Source organism: Condylura cristata, unplaced genomic scaffold (assembly GCF_000260355.1).
Source record: "Condylura cristata isolate star-nosed mole 26May11 unplaced genomic scaffold, ConCri1.0 scaffold00018, whole genome shotgun sequence".
In the NCBI taxonomy this organism is placed as follows: domain Eukaryota; kingdom Metazoa; phylum Chordata; class Mammalia; order Eulipotyphla; family Talpidae; genus Condylura; species Condylura cristata.
Genome location: NW_004567119.1, coordinates 6398485 through 6418249, shown reverse-complemented (window position 1 = coordinate 6418249; position 19765 = coordinate 6398485). Strand labels below are relative to the sequence as shown.

General features: G+C 47.1%; 1 protein-coding gene across 1 annotated transcript in view; it reads left to right on the top strand.

Moving 5' to 3' along the window:
- FREM3 (FRAS1 related extracellular matrix 3) overlaps positions 1 to 16046 on the top strand; it is a 51145-nt gene extending 35099 nt beyond the window's left edge. The window contains exons 5-9 of the mRNA XM_004685196.1: positions 876 to 1001; positions 2363 to 2614; positions 11381 to 11530; positions 14553 to 14773; positions 15945 to 16046. Of these exons, the coding sequence (XP_004685253.1) occupies positions 876 to 1001; positions 2363 to 2614; positions 11381 to 11530; positions 14553 to 14773; positions 15945 to 16046 (851 nt within the window). The remainder of the gene's footprint in view (positions 1 to 875; positions 1002 to 2362; positions 2615 to 11380; positions 11531 to 14552; positions 14774 to 15944) is intronic.
- Positions 16047 to 19765: the final 3719 nt, after the last annotated feature.

Genomic DNA, 19765 nt, shown 5'->3' with positions numbered 1-19765 from the left:
TAAAAAGTATATCACCCTCCCTGTGGCACAACAGGTTAAAGTGCAGCACTATGAAGCTATGGGCAGCCACTGCAGCACGAGTTCAATCAACGGCCAAGAAAGTGGCCCACATGGCGTGGCAGACCTTTCCTGGCCTGCCTGCTGCTCCCCTCAGCAGTGCATCTCACTAGTTCTGCCTGTTCTGCTCCCGACTGTCTCTGGTGAATCCTCTCACCCCCTTACACCTCTGACCTGTACCCCAGCTCTTGTATGCATAAATAAATCAATCTTTAAAACCAAAAACAAACAAACAAAAAAAGTATACCGTAGGTCCTCCCTGGTGGCGTAACGGGTAAGGACGCAGCACTGCAAGCTGGCTGCAGCCACCTCAGGGCCAATTCGATTCCCAGCCCCGGAGGTGACCACATGGCGCTCAGACCTCTCCTAACCGGCCCTCTGCTCCCCTCAGCAGTGCACTTCATCGATCTGCCTGTTCTGCCGCCCTCTGTCTCTGGTGAATCCTCTCAATGCCCCTGCACCTCTGACCTGTACCCCAGTTCTGTAGGCATAAATTAATTAATTAATTTTTTTTAAAAAGTACACCGTAAAAGTCCATCAGGAGCAGAAATATGTGAACGCTATTTAGATCTAAAATTTGACCTGAAAAAACAAAAAGAGACACAGTATTGCCGTGGGGTTCCCCTTCTCGCTTTAGTGATAGACCCTCCCTCGCCTCCCAAAGCGGGTCTCCTCGCCCGGCACCACTCCTGTCCAGCTTGGGCTCCTGCTCCCGCTCCTGCTCCGGTTCCCAACACTATTCGCACCTGTAGGCCCGGGTCAGCATGTCCCCAGTCACGCTGAAGTCTTGCTGATGAGCCTTCTGCTTTCTTTTCTAGAATCAACAGTTTATATTCCGGAGGCAGAATACAGAGTAGAGGAAGCTGCAGGGGAGCTACTGATTCCTGTGAGACGGTCTGGGGACGCGAGTCAGGAGCTGACGGTCGTGTGCTCCACACATCAAGGTAGGCGCTTTGTGGGGGCTCTCTGTCAGGGACACTGACAGTGGCTGCGGGGAGCCGAGTCCTGGGGCCCAAAGGGACCGAACCTACAAGGTCCGGTCCAGTCTGTCCGCCACGCAGGGAAGACATCTCTTTGGAGTTTATTACAGGTTGACAAGCAGGTAGGAAGGAGGAAAACTCAAATCTGTCACCCCTCTGTGTTGGGGAAGGGGATCATTCTGGTTTGGGATGGGTCTGAAAATAAAGACAATACAAAAATAGAAGCTGGCGGAATCTGACTGGCTGCTTTCTGCCGATTCCTGGTGCCACTGCAGTGGGGTCTTGGCTGTGACCCAGCTGCTTGCCTCATTTCTGAATGTCCCCTGACCAGAACTGGCCCCATCCCCCTTTGCTGTCTCCTGCCAGGGCCCTGAAAGCCACCTCAAAGACAGCAAACCCTTTCTTGGGATCTGTTCTCTGCAATAGAACTGTCTTGGTTATTTGACTGTGATTCTTTGTCAAAACTCACTGAAGATGGTGACACTTCACGTGCATCAACATGATCCTAAAATTAAAACTAAAATGCTATGGCCCTCCCTGGTGGTGCAGCGGGTTAAAGCACAGCACTGAGAAGCTTAAGCCACTTCCGCATGAGTTTGATTCCCACCTGCCCCGAAGGAGATCCACATGGCGTGGCAGACCTCTCCTGACCCGCCTGCTGCTCCCCTCAGCAGTGTTCTTCGTCCATCTGCCTGTTCTGCTCCGCACTCTGTCTCTGGTGAATCCTCTCACCCTCCGCGTCTCTGGCCTGTACCCAGCTCTATATGAATAAATAAATCTTTAAAAAAAAAAAAAAAGTAAAATGCTATGAACTTAAAAAGAAATCCTTCAGTCAGTATTTTTTTCTTCTTATAAAATAAGTATTTTTGTGCTACTACTATGATGTCATGTATAGAACCTCAAGCTGTCAGATTAAATTGATGCTCCTCTCTGCCCTGCTCCTGTAGGTTGGGAGGGGCCAGGAGAAATCTGTGCCCGCATCATGGGGATGGCTCCTCTGGTGCTAATTTCTCTGCACCTCAGTTTCCCGCGGATCTCAGTAATGAGTTGGGCTAAGCCAGCAGCAGCATCCTGTGATCTTTGGGTAATTTGCCCCTAATCTAAGCAACCCTTACCCACTATAGACCTTCTTTAAAGACCCCTAAGTGGTCATGAGTCTGTTCTGAAAATCTTCAAATTACAAGATCACTATTGGTGACTGCACAAGATAAGTAAGCGCTGGTCCAAGTAGTGTCTAAAAAATAGCTTTGAGGAAGCAACGGGGAGCAGATTTCCGCTTTGGAATTCCACGCCCTTCATCTCTGTCCCATCTCACATTCCCGTAGGCTCTGCCACAGGGACACTTCCTTCCTCAGCGTCCTCCTTTTCTGACTACATCTCACGTCCAAAAGACCACACTAGCATCCTCCACTTTGACAAGGACGAGGTTGAGAAGACCTGCCGGGTCCTGATCATCGACGACTCCCTCTACGAAGGAGAGGAATCCTTCAGGGTCTCCCTGGGCCTGCCGGCGGGAGGGCAGGTGGGAGCCAAGTTCCCCACCGCCCAGGTGGTGATCCTGCCCGATGGTGATGATGGTGAGTCTACCTCCTTCTTCCAACTCTTCGTGGAAGTTCCCTTCTCTTCTCTTGTCCCCCGGCAGCCAATAGATAACTCTAGCTTAAATGGTCTTTTAAAGATTTCATGTGCTCCTTTCTTCAAAGACTTTGAGTGACTTTTTAGATACACAGCTATCACAAACCCCAAGGACAAAATGCAGTGCAGGAAGATGGTGTATTTGTGCATGAATTTACTTTAAAAAAAAAAATGGAAGGAAGGAGAGAAGGTAAGAGGGTGGGAGGGAGAGAGGCATGTCCAAGAAAATGACCTAAGATTTGGCAGGAACCCAAGAGGAGGACCTCAGTTGACCAGTGATAACCCCGCCTGTACGCCCACAGGGCCCCTCAGTAGCAGAGCAGAAGTCCCCACCAAGAAGCACAGCGCATGGACCCAGGGCCAGGGCTCAAGGGTAGCCACTCCAGCTTCTCTTCCTGGCCCTACCTGAGGGAGACTGGCCTTGGGGTGCCAGCTGACAGTCAGCCAGGGAAGAGGGTGGCTCCCTCCTCTCCAGCAGTCCCCACTCCCAGCCGTGATGGTACCAAGTCCCATGTTGTTTTCCTAAGTCTCAGTTGCCTTTTCTAGAAAGAGCACAAGAAAGTGGTGGTAAAGACAAAGCCCAGAATACTTTACTATAGTCTTGAATTAAACAGACCGTTGCCTGTCTTGACTATGCCTCCGTCAGGACTTGAGTGGCGGTGAGACGCCGTGTTAACCTCAGACCAGGCGCTTCTCCGTGAACACAGGACCCAGCACCCCACGCTGAGCCGCGCCGAGAGGCCTGCGCAGACCGGTAGAGCTTGAGGAAGGTAGAGATTCAGTAGAGTTTGGCAAATTCAGTGTGTGTCACTCTGCTCTGGGTGAAATGGCATCTTTAGAACAACCGAGAATGAGGGAACATATGCGTGAGACGGCAGTGGTCTGGTTGTTTGTATTTTCGCTCATTTTGACCTCTCAAATAGGTTTGTTTGTGGATACTGGTAGACCAGACCTCAGCATGACATGACATGGTTTTGCTCCACACAAAGAAAAACCATCAAGGATAATTCAGCTCCCAGACATATGTTCACAAGTGTCAAGGACTAAGAACAAATATAAACCCTGAGGCTTTTCATTGAGCACTTTTAAAAATTTCCCCATCCAAATTAAGATAACTTGTTTTTCTTTAAAAAAAAAATGATGTAAGAAATTTCAGTATAATCCTTAATGGAAGTTTAGAGTTTATAGTATATCCTCTGATAAAACAAAATGATGTTAGAGACGTTCTACTGAGAATATTCATCTTGATTAGCTAGTGGTTGTGGGACAGAGGAATGTTACTCACGCTGTCATTTGTATGAATTAGCTGTTATTTTCCCAACAGAAGAGGAGGAGGAAGTGGGTCGGTTTCACTGAGAATTTTGAGAAATCACTGCCTGCTCAGGTTACTTGATGGCCACGTACTGCAAATAGATGACATGGCGAAGGCAACACCTTGTGGTGTTATGTGTATTTTGAAACCTAATTGAAAAATTAGGTGTTTTGTAAATATCAGGGTTTACAGTTAGGATCGTATAGGGCACGCATCCCATGGGGAGCGCAGGAAAGATGGCTGGACTGGGGGTCTGGAGCCAGAAAAGCTATAACCAAGTCAAGGGAGAAAAAAAAAGTGCAAGTTTCTGTCAGCCGCTACTTTCTACATTATTCTACGTACTTGTCTTCATAATACCACCCTCCTTTCATGCCAGTCTCAGTTGTCTGTGGTAATGAGCAATTAACGAGAAAAGGTTGGAATCTATGCACAAAAAGTCAAATTCCTTTTTCCTTCTCTACCCTTCCCCTATAGCAAGAAGTGTGGTGCTGTTTCTTTCTGTTTTCTTTCTCTACTGGACTGCACATTGGGTAAAGTTCACCACCACCACCACCCTCCCCCCCACACACACACAAAATGGGAGAGAAGAGGACAGGAGTCAGGAGCTAGAGTCACAGAGTGAGGAAAGCTGGATTCTGAGCTTTGGCCTCATCCCCACACCAAACCTCCAGCAGGTGCCACAGAGGTGCAAAGCAGGATTTAGACTGAGCCTTGGCCCTCTTTAAATGCCACGGGCTCTATCTCATCGCACGTGGGCACACACTGTGTAGAACAAAGAATCCAGTTGCTCACTGGTGAACATTAACAGAAAATTGTCAACCACTCACTAAATGGCTGTCAACCACCACCCTAAATGAACCAAAATTTGCAGTAGAAAGACTGTTGCCTTTTTCCAGTCTTAAATTGAAATACTTCCATGTAGAAGTGAAAGTGCCCACGAGGAAAGCAAGTGCTCTGAGCTGCCAGGGTGCCCTACCCCAGGAAACACCTTGGGCTGCTTGGCTCTCCGGAAACACAGAAACAGCCCCACACCGGGCCTGTGTGTGAAGGACGGAGCACATGGAGGTTTCAAGACAGTGAAGGGGGAATTTATTTTTGCTCGCCATCAAGAGGCAAGCTGTTTGCCTGTGACTACTTGCAGCTAGGTGGTAGGGATGGGAAACGCGGGTGCTTTCACCGGAAGAAGGCAGGCTCCTGGGTGCTCCGCGGCCTCACTCACCCTGGTCTACAGTGACTTGTGATGCTGTCCGCTCCCTGGTTTTGTTGTCTCTGTATGGAGTAATAAAGTCTCTTCTGTAAATCACGGGGACATGTGTGTGGTTTTGGAGGTGGGGGGGGGTGGTATTCTTTAGCCAACAGAAGGTCCAGTAGAGAAAGAAACAGAAAGAACCAGCATTACTCTTTCTGCGATAGGGAAAGGGAAGGGAAGGAAATAGGAATTTGACATCTTGTGCAGAGATTCCAACCTATTCCAGCCTTTTTTCATTAATTCCACATTACCAGAGACACCTGAGATGGGTCAGGAAAGGAGAGCATTATTAAGAAGAAAACTACGTAGAATAATGTAAAAAAAAAAAAAAAAATAGTCACTGACATGAGCCCATAGACCAACAGCAATCAAATCCCGAAAGTGGAAGCAGGAAGATCTGCGGTGGCTGATGTCAGCATGTGAGAGAACCACGGAGTCACCCGAGCAACACGCAAGTGGCTGCAGGGTACCAGAGATAAGCACAAGTCTTCGTATCCATTTCTTGAAGAACTGTTTTCTCCTTGCGCAGTGCCATAATCCCACTCTTTGTTTGAAGTCCTTAATAGTTTCGAATCATCCCATATTCAGAACAAAGAAATTGTGAAACTCTCCAATGCCAACTATGGAAAGAAACAAAATAGAGCAAAGAAATGAAGAAAATGAACATAAAATCCAGTACGTTGTGTAACTGTTAACTCCACTATTGCTTGAAATGGTTTTGGTAGACTCTCACAGCCATTAATTCATTTAAGTCACATTCATGGTGGCCCGAGTGAGCTTAATGTAAGACCACAAAGCCAGTTGGGCCTTTCTCCTACCTTCTAGCACATCTGACTTGCTCTTTAGATTTTTCTCAGACGAATTCTCTTCATGAGGAAAAAAAACCATGTCTAGCAATAATGGTGGAAGATTCACAGGTCAGTGTCAACCATCTTAATTGCTGCGTACTATCCAAGCAAATCACTGTTAGTAATTGTTGGGTCCAGGGAACTCACGTTGCGATTCCATAACATTAATGAAGGATCAAGAACTTGCTAAACCAAAAAAAATAATAAAATAAAATACTCAGCATGCTCTGCTTAAAGTGGCCTTTCTTGAAAGCTGACTGCATATGGGCAATGACACAATCAGCAGGAAAATGCCGAGTGTGGGATCCTTGCAGCACGGAGCCAGCACAGCCACCTTGGGCCATTCAGGGCCCAGGCCCTCAGGTCCATGAACAGAACAGTCATGGGTCACTCAAGGTCATTTCAGTCAGCAAAGGACCTCATTCACGCTACGCAGCCCGGGATGGACCATCCAGCTTCACGTAAGGACACTGACGCTTGCACAACAGGAAACCACCTCCAGCGCATGCCTCAGTGAGCGACCCAGCGTGAAGCCCAGCTGCTCTTTCTCCTCACAGGGCTGGAGGCTCACAGGTCACTCTGCTCCTGTGGGCTGCTCTCTCCTGCAGGGAGGCACACAGGGTGACCCTCAGCTCAGAGGGAGCTTTGCTGCAGACGGGATCTAACCCCACTCTCCTGAGCTACTGGGCACATTCCACAAAGCCAGTCTGTACCGAGGGCCTGAGACCTCTCACTGTGCACGCTGAGACCCCCCATGAGTTCAGACAGGCGTTTGTTCTGGAAGATCCTGCTGGGTGTCACCAGGCCTCACTCACTCCCCACTGGATGCTCATTTAGCAGCTGTCCCTGAGTGACCTTGCTGGGTGCTGCTTCCCTTCTAGTCTGCAGACTTCAAATAATCACAGAGTTTTCCATCTGTGGTGTACAAGACTTCTTTGAATGTCACCATTTTATTTTAACCTTGAGCAAGCAGCCACAAAGAGCGTGAGTGCCCTAGCGTAGGATGACAATCTTCTGGAGTGTTGACACAAAGAAATTCTCTTCATTTAGAGGTTAAGCTTTTCCCCCTATGTCATTGTTTTCCCTGAAGTCTCCACAGCACTGTGTGAACCAGGACCATAATCCCCATGCACTTCCGTCCCTCTTTTTTTTTTTTTTTTGCATTTTTTTTATTAAAAAGTTTATTTTTACATCGTTTTGCACATTTTTTTTCATCTCAATTGTAATCCCCACGGGTCCCTCTTTTAACCCCCACTTCTCCCTTGCTATTTGCTTCAAGTTTGTGGTCAGTTTGCAAATTTCATCTTTTTCCTGACCCTTTGTTCAGTTTTCCTAAGCTCACCTATAAGTGAAACCATTCGATATTTTTCTTTTTCTTTTTGACTTATTTCACTGAGCAGCTCTAAACATCTTGCAAATGGTATGAGTTTATCTTTTTGATTGCTCAGTAGTATTCCATTGTGTATACAGGCCTGAGTGGTTCAGCTTTAAACATTTTCTGTTCTAATGGCTGAATTAATTCATGGCATATCTGAGGCACTCAATGTCACCTTGGTCAGGAGTAAAATACTGTGCTCAAGAAAATGGACTATTTAAGAAATATTGGGAACCGCCCTTTCCTGTAGCAAAGACAAATTTCCATTTACGCCAAGACAGGCTCCACACCAGAAGATACACCCAGACAGCCCAGGAAAATGCTTCTTTTCTGGTTAGAATTGGATGAAATGTTTTTATTCTATTTCACTAAGTGTTTTTGTTTCCTTAAACAGAGATAGAATATCCCCTGTCAGTAAATCACCGCCTACCGGAATGCCTTTGTTAAACAGCCAGCGTGAAGGAATGCTTAAGAAGGGGCGCGGAGACCTGGCCCCCAAAGACCCTGGCCCCACTAGGCCACCGGAACCACCAGAGCCCCACACCCTCGGGCACTGAGGCCACAGTCTAGGAAGGGCCGCGACGGTCAGCAAGGGGGGCGTGGCAGGCTCCGTGTGTGCGCCCCATCTTCCATGGGCCCTGTGCCAGGCCAAGAAGAAACAGAAGATGCTTGTCACACTTTGTCACAGGCCCCTGCTAACTACTGAAAAACCCCTTTCAGTTGTAGGATGTAGGATGTTTGTAGGATTTGACGCCTCTTGCAACCTGCCGCAAAACAGGGCTGATGTCCAGCTGCAGACAGGGCTCGCTTGGTGCTGAGGCAGCCAGATGTGTGCAGTGCACGCAGCATTGCACATAAAGCTGCAGCAGGTTAGTATCATTGTTAAATCAGCATCGATGGGATAAAAAATACACAGAGACAGCCTCACTTTAGGAAATCAGCACGCCCAACTGCTTTAAAAATGTGGTTAATATCATTTCTGGGGGCCAAGATAAGCTACTCCAGAGTCTCAGAAATTGGAATAGCTTCCCAAGGCCTATTCCTGTGATTTTCCTGGAGTGATTATTCTCTCTGTGGGACCTTCTTGAGCTCCTCCCTAGCAGGCTCCCTAAGAATTGACACTCCCTCCACAATCTCTCTACTCCATGCTGAATGCACCAATGTCTCAATGTGCCAGTGAGGACAGAGTGGCCTAAGCGTGAATGTCTAGGACTTAAAAATCTAAATTCCAGTGCAAAAAGACCCGGCCGTGTAAAGTGCATTACCTGCAATGTGGTGGATTCAGGGAACCCGGGTCTGGCTCTCTCTGGAGAATCTCAGTGTAGGCAACTAGCTGGCTGGTGACCTGGAGAGATGAACAAAAGGCAGGGCCCGCGGTTGCAAAGGCAGTTTTCCCAGTTGACCGAACTCATCACGACCAAGGCTGCTGGCATGTCAAAGTGGACCAGAGGGCTCCTCGCCGGAAAGCCAGGACGGACAGTCTTGGGCTTGTCCAAAAGCGCCATCTAGAGGAAGGAACATTCACAGCAGTGGCCTCGCCAAATGCTGGTGTGTTAAGGGCGGACCAAATGACCAGCCGAAGTAGAGATGAATGTCCTCAGGAAACTGCCGCTGAGAAGCACCCAGCCCGGAGCGTGAGCAGTCTCCTGAGAACGCACGTGTGTCCGGGAGACACAGAATCCTTTTCTCAGCAACCTTACGACCACTAGGGTGATGCTCACCAGGGAGAGCTTTCCTCTCCTCCTGCTCTCCTGTGCAAGCGTGAAAGTATCAGACACATTGGGGAGGGGGTAAAAGTTCTAGATAAGAAGAAAAGCGAGGACATCCCCAGCCCAGCATGCACGCAGACTCCCATGCGGTCCAAGTCACCCACCAGCTAATGGGACCCTCCCCGCAGCGAGTGGTTCCAGGCATTAAGCCTCGAGCAAAGGATGACGGGTTTTTCTTTTTTACTTGAGTTGGGTTTACCTTTCCTTGTTTTCGGCGTTGACCCTGGAAATCAACATGCATATCAACTTCATTAAATTAACCATGAAAAGTCTAATTTCAACGCTTCTCCATTGCCCCCTCTTCCTCAGTTTACCCACCCCACTTCTCTTGCTCCCTGGTACCCCTAATTGTTCTTATAGCCCAAAAGTTAATTTTTATTTATTCATCTATTTGTTCATCTTCTCTATATACCACCTATATGTGAAACTCTGGCTTACTTCACTAAGCGGAATTTCCTCGAGGACATTCCCACCCATGTTGTTGCAAGTGGAAGAAATGCAGCTTTTCTAGCCAACTAGTGTTTCACTGTGAATATAAACCGTATAAACTGTACGTTTATCAGTCAGTGAGCTCTTGGGCTTCTCGTGTTTGACTACAGTAACCATCAGAGCAGACACACAGGGACACAGGCATCTCTTCAAATTAGGGGTTGGTGTTTTGCGAGTCAATGTCCAGAAGAGAGCCAGCTGGTGCGCGTGACTGTCCGCGGCTGGCTGTTTTCAGGACCTTCTGCACCACTCTCCAGCTTATATTCTTACCCCCATGCCAGCGGCTCTCCACCTCCATTCCGTGTTTCTTGTCTTTGGATATTGGCAAGGAATGACTAATTTCTCGAAGGAATTATGTATATGGCTTCGCTCACAGTTAAAAGCAGGTAACTCTTAAACAAGATCTTGAGAATGAGTAGAAAAGTGTGGAGTTTGCGCTTTGGGAAGGGAATTCCAGAACATCTCCCATAAGGACCCAGCCCGTGTGCTGTGGAGAGAGAAGTGGGGTTAGCACCCAGTGATTCCAGAAAAACAGTGGAATCAAATCAGATCATAAGCGGTCTTGCCCACCACGGTAAAACCCTTAGCAAAACCACCCTCTGGCAGTTAAGAGATTTACTAACCAGCATCTTGAGCAAGTTATAATTATTATATCCTGTTTCTACCCTTCAGATATTTCGGTTGACTCCGGATATGCTTCTCCATGGCAGCATATTTGCGATGGAAGCATCTCTTTGATTTTCCACTCTCCTGTCTTGGGGCTCTCCCATCCGAGGCAAAGTTGCTTCCTGGACATGGTTTTGCCTCCAGAGGCCACAGTGCAGACAGAACCCTTCACTTCCAAAACCTTTTCATGACCGTGTGTCCAGTGTAACAGCTTAACCTTGTGCACAGGCTGAGTTCCCAGCTAAGCCCTTCGGGGTATGGGGGGGGCTGCCTCTGCTGCCCAAGCCTGCACCAGCTCTGCCCTCACACTCTCCTCCCAAGAGACATCCGCCTCCCTTCCAGCAGCCCACACACACCCAAGCCCTGGTTTCTCTTTCTTAAAGGCCCCGCCCAGAGGCCGCGTTTCTGGCACCCCAGCTAATGCATCCTCCCTCCCTCCAGATTTGTGTGTGTCCCTGTGCTCAACACATGATGTGGGCTAAGACACAGCCCTCCCCCCCATTCAGAACTGGCTGGACTGCCCCTCAACATAAAGAACAACCGTCCTCAAGAAAAAAACTTCCTGGCCCCTCTCTAGTTACGCAGCAGGTTAGGGCCCACCACTGCAAGCTGGGCGCAGCCGCTTCAGCACAAGTTCGATCCCCAGCCCCGGAGGTGACCCACAGGGCGCTGCAGACCTCTCCTGACCCGCCCGCTGCTCCCCTCAGCAGAGCGCTTCCTCAGTCTGCCTGTTCTGCTCCCCGCTCTGTCTCTGGTGAAGCCTCTCATGCCCCTGCTTCTCTGGCCTGTACCCCAGTTCTGTGTGCACAAATAAAAAAATCTTTAAAAAATAAAATCACTGAGTTACAGCTACTGTACTGTGCCATTCCTGGGGGCGGCACCAAAGGCTGGCTCTTGTGGGCTTGGTCTCCATCCGGGAACCTGGCAGCCTGCTGACGACGTCCCCAGGGCCCGTGTGACAGAGGTGGCAGCCTGACCTGTGTGTTCTCTGTGCCCCCAGAGCCTGCTCTGCACTTCGCCGACGCGGAGTACCACGTGGAGGGACGCACCGGCGCCGTGGCCGTCCGCGTCCTGCGGACAGGTCCGGACCTCTCCAGAGCGGCCTCCGTGACCGTGCGGTCGGGGAAGACGGAGCCCGGCTCTGCACAAGGTGAGAGGCCTCCGAAGGGCAGCGCTGCGCTGGCAGGCGCGTCGCCAGGGCCTGGTGGGTCGGGAGTGACCTGCTTGGTCTTTAGTGACCGGGCCCCACCCCAGGTTTCCCCATGGGGGCCAGAGTGGGGGATGATCTCTGCTGTCTACCAAGTAGCAAGTAGCTAGGATGTAGCTGGCCAAATTAACAGTCGCCAGGATTCTTTTGTGGGTTTCCCCAAATTCAGAGTATTTGCAGATACTGGACGCTGCTCCTGTGGTGCTCTGGACCGGGGTCCACGCGTGACGGCTGAGCACGCAGCACATCCCGGGGCCCCCACTTCTGCTCCCGTCCTGCTGTGGACAAGCATCATTGCAAGGGGTGGGTTAGGTGGCTCGGAACAGCGCCCCTCTGTGGAGCCTACCAGCAGCCTGACCCCGATTCAGCAGTAAAATAAAGGGGGGTTTCCGTCTATGCTGACACCCCCAGTTCCTCATTTGCCAACTGGATCATGAACGATCAGCGTAGTTCAGGATTCGTGAGACTATTTTAGAACAAAGTAAAAAAGCACAAATCCCACAAATAAAGTCCAGTCATCCAAAAGCCACCACACACTGACAAAGTGCAAATACTCATCTATGAGAATGTGAACCCAGTTGTAGCTTGTACCCAGAAAGAGTTAAGAAAAATAAAGTCAGGGCCTCCCTGGTGGTGCAGGGGTTAAAGCCTCAGTGCTACAAAGCAGCCACTGCAACCCGAGTTCAATCCCCCTCCAGGGAGTGACCCACATGGCGCAGCAGGGCTCCCCTGTCCTGCCCGCTGCTCCCCTCAGCAGTGGATTTCAGTACATCTGCCTGTTCTGCACCCCACTTTGTCTCTGGTGAATCCTCTCAGTTCCCTGCTTTCCCAATCCTGCACCTCTGGTCTACATCCTAGCTCTGTATGCATAAATAAATAAAAACAAATCTTTAAAAAAATCAAGACAGTCAGTAGGTGTGTAGCAATAGTGCTTGTTCTTAGAGCACTGAACACATTATCACACTTCAAGGATGTTTCTTCAGCAAATTGGCCAGTAAGCTAGTAATGATATTTAGGGGGAATTCTGGGAAGGCGTCTATTTTCTTCTCTACCTTTCTTTTTTTTTTAGTGTTCAAGAAGGTCTTTTCTCACTCTATATGGATTTTTGGGACCACAAGTGAATAGAAAAAACAGCTCATTGGACATTTTTTGCTTTTGGTTGGGCAAAGAAATTCTAATTGACTCACATAAATTGCTTTGCATAGCAGTAATGATCCTTCTGCTAGCCCTCAGGTAGGAATGGACTTAGCAGAACGTGGCCTGCTGGGTGCTGACCCTGGGGGTAAGCCAGAGGATGCTAAGGCAGGCTTGATCATCTACAGAACTGGTAAATATTTGATATCTGCTCAACTAGGTGAATTAACAATACTAATTATGTATATACGTTTATGAAGTAAGAGCTACCTAAATAATTATAATTTCTAATTTGCTGGACACTGTTACCCCGCTCTCTTCAACAACGTTGTCTCATAGCAACAATTACCCCACTTTGCAGTAAAAGAAACTAAAACTCAAGAGGTTAAATAGTTCATGCCAGAAAGTGGAGGGATCAAGGTTTCAACCAATGTGCCTAAACTCCAAACCCTTTCTCTTACTGCCTGCCTGAGTGCTTTTCACCATAATCTTGTCTTTCTTAGTAGAATTATCTAATGGTGTTAAAAAATTAGAATGCACACAAATTTGTGACATCTCAAACTTGTAGGAAAGTGACCAGCACCATAAAGCACATCTCCATGTGGGTTCTCTGCTCCCCCCACCCCCGGTACCCAGTAAGTAGTCAGCCACTTGAAACCACCTCTCTGAAAACTGAGGATGCAATTCCTGAAAAAGACTTTTGCCTTTTCACCGCAGTATAAGCATAAGGCCGGGATGAAGTCTTCATATGTTACCACGATCTAATCTTAGATCCCATTCATGTTCTAACCAATTGTCCCCCAAATCACTGTTGCAAAAAAAAAAAAAACCAGTTCCGAATCACTCACACTATTCAGTTGTTGTCTGCTTTGTTTTCTCTGATCTGGTTCCTTGACTGTCACGACCTTGATGTTCTTCAACATGGAGATTGCCCCAGAAGGGTTCTGTCTGCTGCTTCCTCAGAGCGAGGCTCAGGCCGTGCCCTGTGGCGGGACTATGCCTGAGATGGCGTTTATTGTTGCTGCAGTCTATGGAAGAGCGCGTAGTTACAGCACAGCCCATGACTGTTAACTCCTAGCATGGGCTAGGGGGGTCTGCCAGGTGTTCCCACTATAAAGTTACTTTTCTTCCTTTGAAATGATTAAGGATTTTATGGAGAGATTTTGTCGGCATTGTAAATAGTCTGCTCCTTGATTTACTTATGTATCTATTTATACCACTCAGAGTTCCCTAATTTATTCCATTGTTTATAGTTTGTTATTATTGCACCTGACAGTTTTTAAGTAAGTAGCAAAGAAACTGCAGGAGTGAGCCAGTCTGCAAAATGATTACTAACCCAAAGTGGCAGAAACCGCATGGGAGAGAAATTCCTGGTCGAGCAACATGATGTAAGATTCAACCTGATGCCTGGCCAAGGAGAACGAGGGGAACTTAATGAAATTAAATACAGGATGGTTAAGGGTTAGTTGTTTTTGTTTGTTTGTTTGTTTGTTTTTGTTTTTTGTTTTAAGCTCAATCCTTCCATTACAAACTAAAATTGCTTTCAGGGAGGGTCCAGTGCGGCCAGAGGGATGTTGGGGAGAGGCTCAGGTAAAGTGCTCAGTCTCCACAGGGGGAGCCCACAGGGAGGTCTGGGGGAGTGTCTCGTGGCAGAGGGCGGGATGTGGCAATGTCGCCAGAGGGCGGGATGTGGCAATGTCGCCTCTCTGGGAATTGGAGCCACAAGACGAGGTTCTGGGAGCGCTGTGTACGCAGAGGAATGCTCCCGCTCTCCAGTTTCCTGGGAAGGAAGAGTGACTCCTCGGGTCTCACTCTTGATGTCTTCCCACAGCTGGAGTCCATTACGTCGGCATCAGCCGAAACCTGGACTTTGCTCCAGGAGTGCAGGTGGCGCTACTGCAAGTGACCATCCTCGATGACCCAGGAGAGCCCGTCCCGGAAGGCTGTAAGAGATTTGAGCTACTTCTGCAGAAGCCTGTGGGCTCAGTGCTTGGAGAACCGGATAAAACCACCGTCGTCATCCACGACACCCTCCCTGACTACACGCAGAGAGTGTGAAGTTCTGTTGATCGAAAAACTTTTAGGGAGAAGAAATGGTCAACATGCATCTCCTACAACAGGAGATTTTACTGCTTCTAGATCTTAACCGCTCTGGAATAGCAACAATACCGCCGCTGTCGTTGGTGTGACAATGTTCCGGTGACGTGTGTAGATACAGCGTCTCTGACTGTAGGGAGGCATAGATGTCCGTGTACAGAGAAACCATAGAGTTAGACTGTGCTTGTGTTCCTCTGTTTTCTTTTCTGCTGTTTTCAAAGGGGCGACATCCATTGTCATGAATCAACAGTTTAGAACAGAATTAATACCAATTAATGCTGGACATGGAGCTCTTTTTAACTCTCCACCTACCTTCGTCTTCTTTCAGTTTTACAGGCTGTTGTGATGAGTGCCTTAAGTGAAATTTGAAGCCTAAAGCTCTTTGGCCAATTGCTCGATTTTCTTCCACAATAAGTAAGTGTTTGCCAATCTTGACACTAACTCTCCCATCATCGGCAAGTGCTTTTATAAAGAGAATAATAAACAATAAAGCGACCAAAATGCAAGTAGAAGAAAAAAAAAAGATAGTGTTGCATGATCCCCAAACTACTCACTTAGTTCTTATTTTAAAATTAAGGCACATGTGATATGTAATATTCTCTTAGTTTCTGATGCCCAACATAAATCTTTCCACTTCTTTATCCATTTCATTCCCACAACATTTCTATTTGGTATTTATTATTATCCTCAAATGAAAGCACCCTTTCCCAAGTAATGGAAAAGGTTCTGAGAGCTTCAACAGCTTGTCCAAGGAGACTCAGAGTACCCTCAGCCTACTTCTAATGTTGGAGTTCTTTCTGAATTATCGCAGCATAGTGATAAAAGGCCAAAGCACCTCCTCCCTCACACCCCCAGCCCCTGCACTGTCAGATGTCTAAGTATCTCCTCTCTGATGTTCGAAGTCTCAATTTTGCTCTCACCACGTCAGGACCAGCATATTCCCACTGTGTGTTGTAATGGATCCCGTTACCGGTCACATGCAACACGTGTGCGGATGAGGTCTGGCCGTATTCCCGTCTTCTGTTAGACTTCCAGCGACAACTGAGTTGTTGAGTCCAACAGATACCACACCACAACGAATGGATTGGCAGGAGGACCTGGAAGCTGACAGCTCTTGTACCACTAGAGGGAATGTGGACTCAACAGTGGTCCCATGCCGCCACAGGTGCCTGCCAGTGTCCACACCGTGGTGGACAGTGTGGACCCCAGTGTGGACCATGATGATTAGCCCCAAATCACCGGGAAGCTCCTCCTCGAGGGAAACAGCCGAGATGAGATGTGTGGGTCTGTCTTCTGCCATTGTCTTCAGATATATGCCACACAGCTTGGTGTTACACCAGCCTGCAGTGACCTCACCCCCATCCTATGGCATCTGCCATTGACTCCTCAAAGTAGATCTTTTTTCCTCAAAGGGACAATATAAGGCAGAGAGAAGCCAACTGGGTGTCTGGAAAGTGACCGGGGTGGGTCACGTTCCTTTGTGGGACAGAGACGAGTCACAGCAGCAGAGTGGATTCTCATCCTGACTCTCGACATGGGAGCTGATAAAAGCAGGGTCCCCAGCCTTCCACCAGCTCCTTAACAAGCCATTTTCACTCCAGGCTTGTTCCAGTGGGACCCAGGTCAGCCAACAGGACCAGAAACTACAGGTATAGACCCTCAAACAAGCACTGCGGGGTGCTCTGGGTCTCCTGTTCCTGAGCTGCCTGTTGCCCTCTTCCCTGCCTCCGAGGGGGGGACAAGTGCCCAAGTGTAAGGATAGAGTCTGCTGCGTGGTGACGCCCGGAAGTCTGTCTGTCCCAGCTTGAAGGGCCTTTGCCTGGTTGGGCCGACTGTGCTGAGCAGCTTCCTGCCTGCAGACCAGACTGGTGCGGGCTTCAAAGTGAGTGTGCATCAGGACAGACATGCCAACTGCTCTTGTATGTTTTGATGTGTTTACTTCTGCATGCTTTGCATGTCCTTCCTGTCAAAAGAGGACACAACCATCCTGTCAGCAAAACTGGTTTTAAATAATCACCGTAGTTGTACATTATGGCTAGAAGAGGTGGTTTGGGTACCTTGTGCTATCTTTTTTATGTTTTGCTTTGGAAAATTGCTCTGAAGTTCGTTTTCCTAAACAGGTGCATCTGCCTTTGAGGATCTTACTAAAATGCAAAAATTTTCAAGTCTGGCCTGGGACCTGCCATTCTGTGTCACTAACCAGCTCCCCCAGGTCAAGGTTTCTTCCTCAGGTCGCTTTAAAGCCTGCACCTGGGACCTCAATTTTCAAAATACAGATCCGGGCTGACACTTTCAAGTCAAACTTGCCATGCTGAGTGATGCCTGCCACAGATGCAGTAACAACAGTGGAAGTTTTGGGAAATGAGATACTGGGTGAGGATATCAGAGGCCACTGACACTGTCATTCACATCATCAGTGCTTCACTGGCCTTAGGCAGATTCTAAACCAGGGGTACAGGCTTGAGTTTGCACTGTTACCCCCTTGCTTTAAAATAGTTCAGACTCAGGACAACTGTTTTATGCCTGCAACAAGCTGAGTGCTTTGCACTGGATTCCACTTGTTCGGCATTTCAACTTGAGATTGCTCACTACTCTATCCCAAGAAACAGTGCTAAGGGCAGGCAGGTTCTCAGAAATGGAAGTATGTTATTCAAATTGCAACTGTATCTTCCATAAATAACTATCATGGGGAAGCAATGTACAGTATGGTGACAGCAATTAATGCTGGATGGTGAATTGCAGGTTGCTGAGAGTAAAGATTTTTTCATCACAGGAAATGAATGTTATGCTGTTGTGATGGATGTTAACTAGATACCAGTGATGATCTCACAGTAAATTACAAATCATTGTGCACAACTGAAATCCAAACTGAAGCCATCTATCAAGTGGGGTTCTTACTGCACTTGAACCTATTAATGACCCTAAGGGCACACAGAGCCGTTAGAAAAAGTCTATTTTAAAAACATTATGAGTAATTCTATTTGATGAAATTATTTGAAATCTATCATTAGTGGGTTAACTGGTGAAGTGTTGAATATAGTTACCAGTTTACCATCTTTTGCTCCATGCCATGCACTTAGCACTCTTGACTAGGCAGAGTACCCTGCAAACCAGTATTTAGAGGTCCATAAATACAACTCTCTTAAATTAGGGCTGTTTAGCTCAGATTGCTTAATTATACTTTAACATACTGAGTGTAAAGCACTGCTATAAACTGAAATTAAGTGTAAGAATTTAAAATGCTGCCTAAAATAGAAAAATCCTTATTATTGGGAAACTTCCAAGGCCTTTAGTATTAATACTGGAGTGGATCACATCTTACCTCCTTTGCATTTATCATCCAAATGGGATATAACCAACCCAAGAGAACAGGGCCACAGTAATTATATAATAGCACACCACCAGTCCTACCCCAATGCCCCACTCCCACCCTCCCCGAGTAGGCTTCAGGCACCATATTCTAAGGCTTCTTCTTCCTCATTCCCAAACTGAGGAAATCAGCTACAACTGGGTTCACATGTTGCTTCTTCTCCAAGTCCTTTTTCAAAACTGATGGGTTATCATTCTTCCTTCCCTTAACATAGCTATGCTGACCCTACTCGATTCCAAACATGCACTGAAGCTGTATCCTCACTAACCAGACAGATGACTGTCTCACACTGGGTTCAGTGGCAAGGTTCAGCTTGAGTTTCTCCACCACTTCCAACCATTCCCCCCCCCTCCATTTCCCATTGGGTCCCAGAGCATTCCTGCTCCGCAGCTTCTCCTTCCCCACCCCTCAAGCTTCTCTTCCTCTTTGAGCATCCCACACAACCTCCTTCCCCCCAGGCCGTTTCTGTGACCTCTAGATTTTTTCAGCCTGGTGTTTTTTCCAATTATTTCTTCCAAAATGAGGTCTTCACTTCTAAAAATCTCTGCTTTCATGGAAAATGTAACCATCCTCAAATTTTGCATATGGCCCATAACAATAATTTTAAAACTTAAGGCTATCCAGAGGTCAGTTTAGGGGAAACACAAAATTCAGATTACTCTAAAATACGCCGTAAACACTGCCTTTTGCTTGACAGTGACAGCAGCGGTGCCACAATCCAGAAAATTAAGCTGTGCTAGTCATACTATAGAAAGCAGCACTTAAATTTTAAAAATTACAATTATATGTGGGCAGATGAAAACAACTGAGCAATTGTAGTGGAGCAATTCTAATTAAGGGAAAGAATGACCTAAGGAAAAGAAAGCAAAAATTAAATGAGAAAAGAAAAGAAATGAAAGACCACTTAGGATTATAAAAGTAATATTTATTCACGATGCTACATTTATTGCATTCCCTTAGAAAAATGGAGAACTGTTCATGTACCCAATTTGCACATATAAAACTTTATACAAATTATGTGTAGCACATAAAGGCCTCTGGTACAGCTAAAATCCTGACACTACATTTTGGGTATTCCTGCTTCAGGGTCTCCAGTTTAGCAAGTCTGTCCATATAAAACAAAACTGGAATCACAGTCAGTCTTGCTGCTCACACTTACAAATTATTGTTAAAATACAATAAAATAAAATGTTCACTTACTCGGAAACTCAAAAGTTAAATTGGAAGGGGATACATTTTGTCACCAATTGCAATTTAAGCAGCATGACGAATTCACACCTTATTTTGTCTGGGTCTCTTTAGTAACAACAACAAAAAAATCGCCTTAGCTTTGCCATTATCTAAGTTGTGCCTGCTTCAGAAGGTAATTTGTCAAAATATTTACCAAACATTAAAAAATAATAACATAATAATAATACTCCTTTTACAAAATGGTACAATAACACCTTAAGGAACCAGAACATACTAAATGTCTTTGGCTATACAACTAAAAGGCCATTCTTCCAAAGGAATAGGGCATATCCATTTCAGAACCAACACTAGAAACAGAAAATGTAACAGAAATGTGCATAGAATTT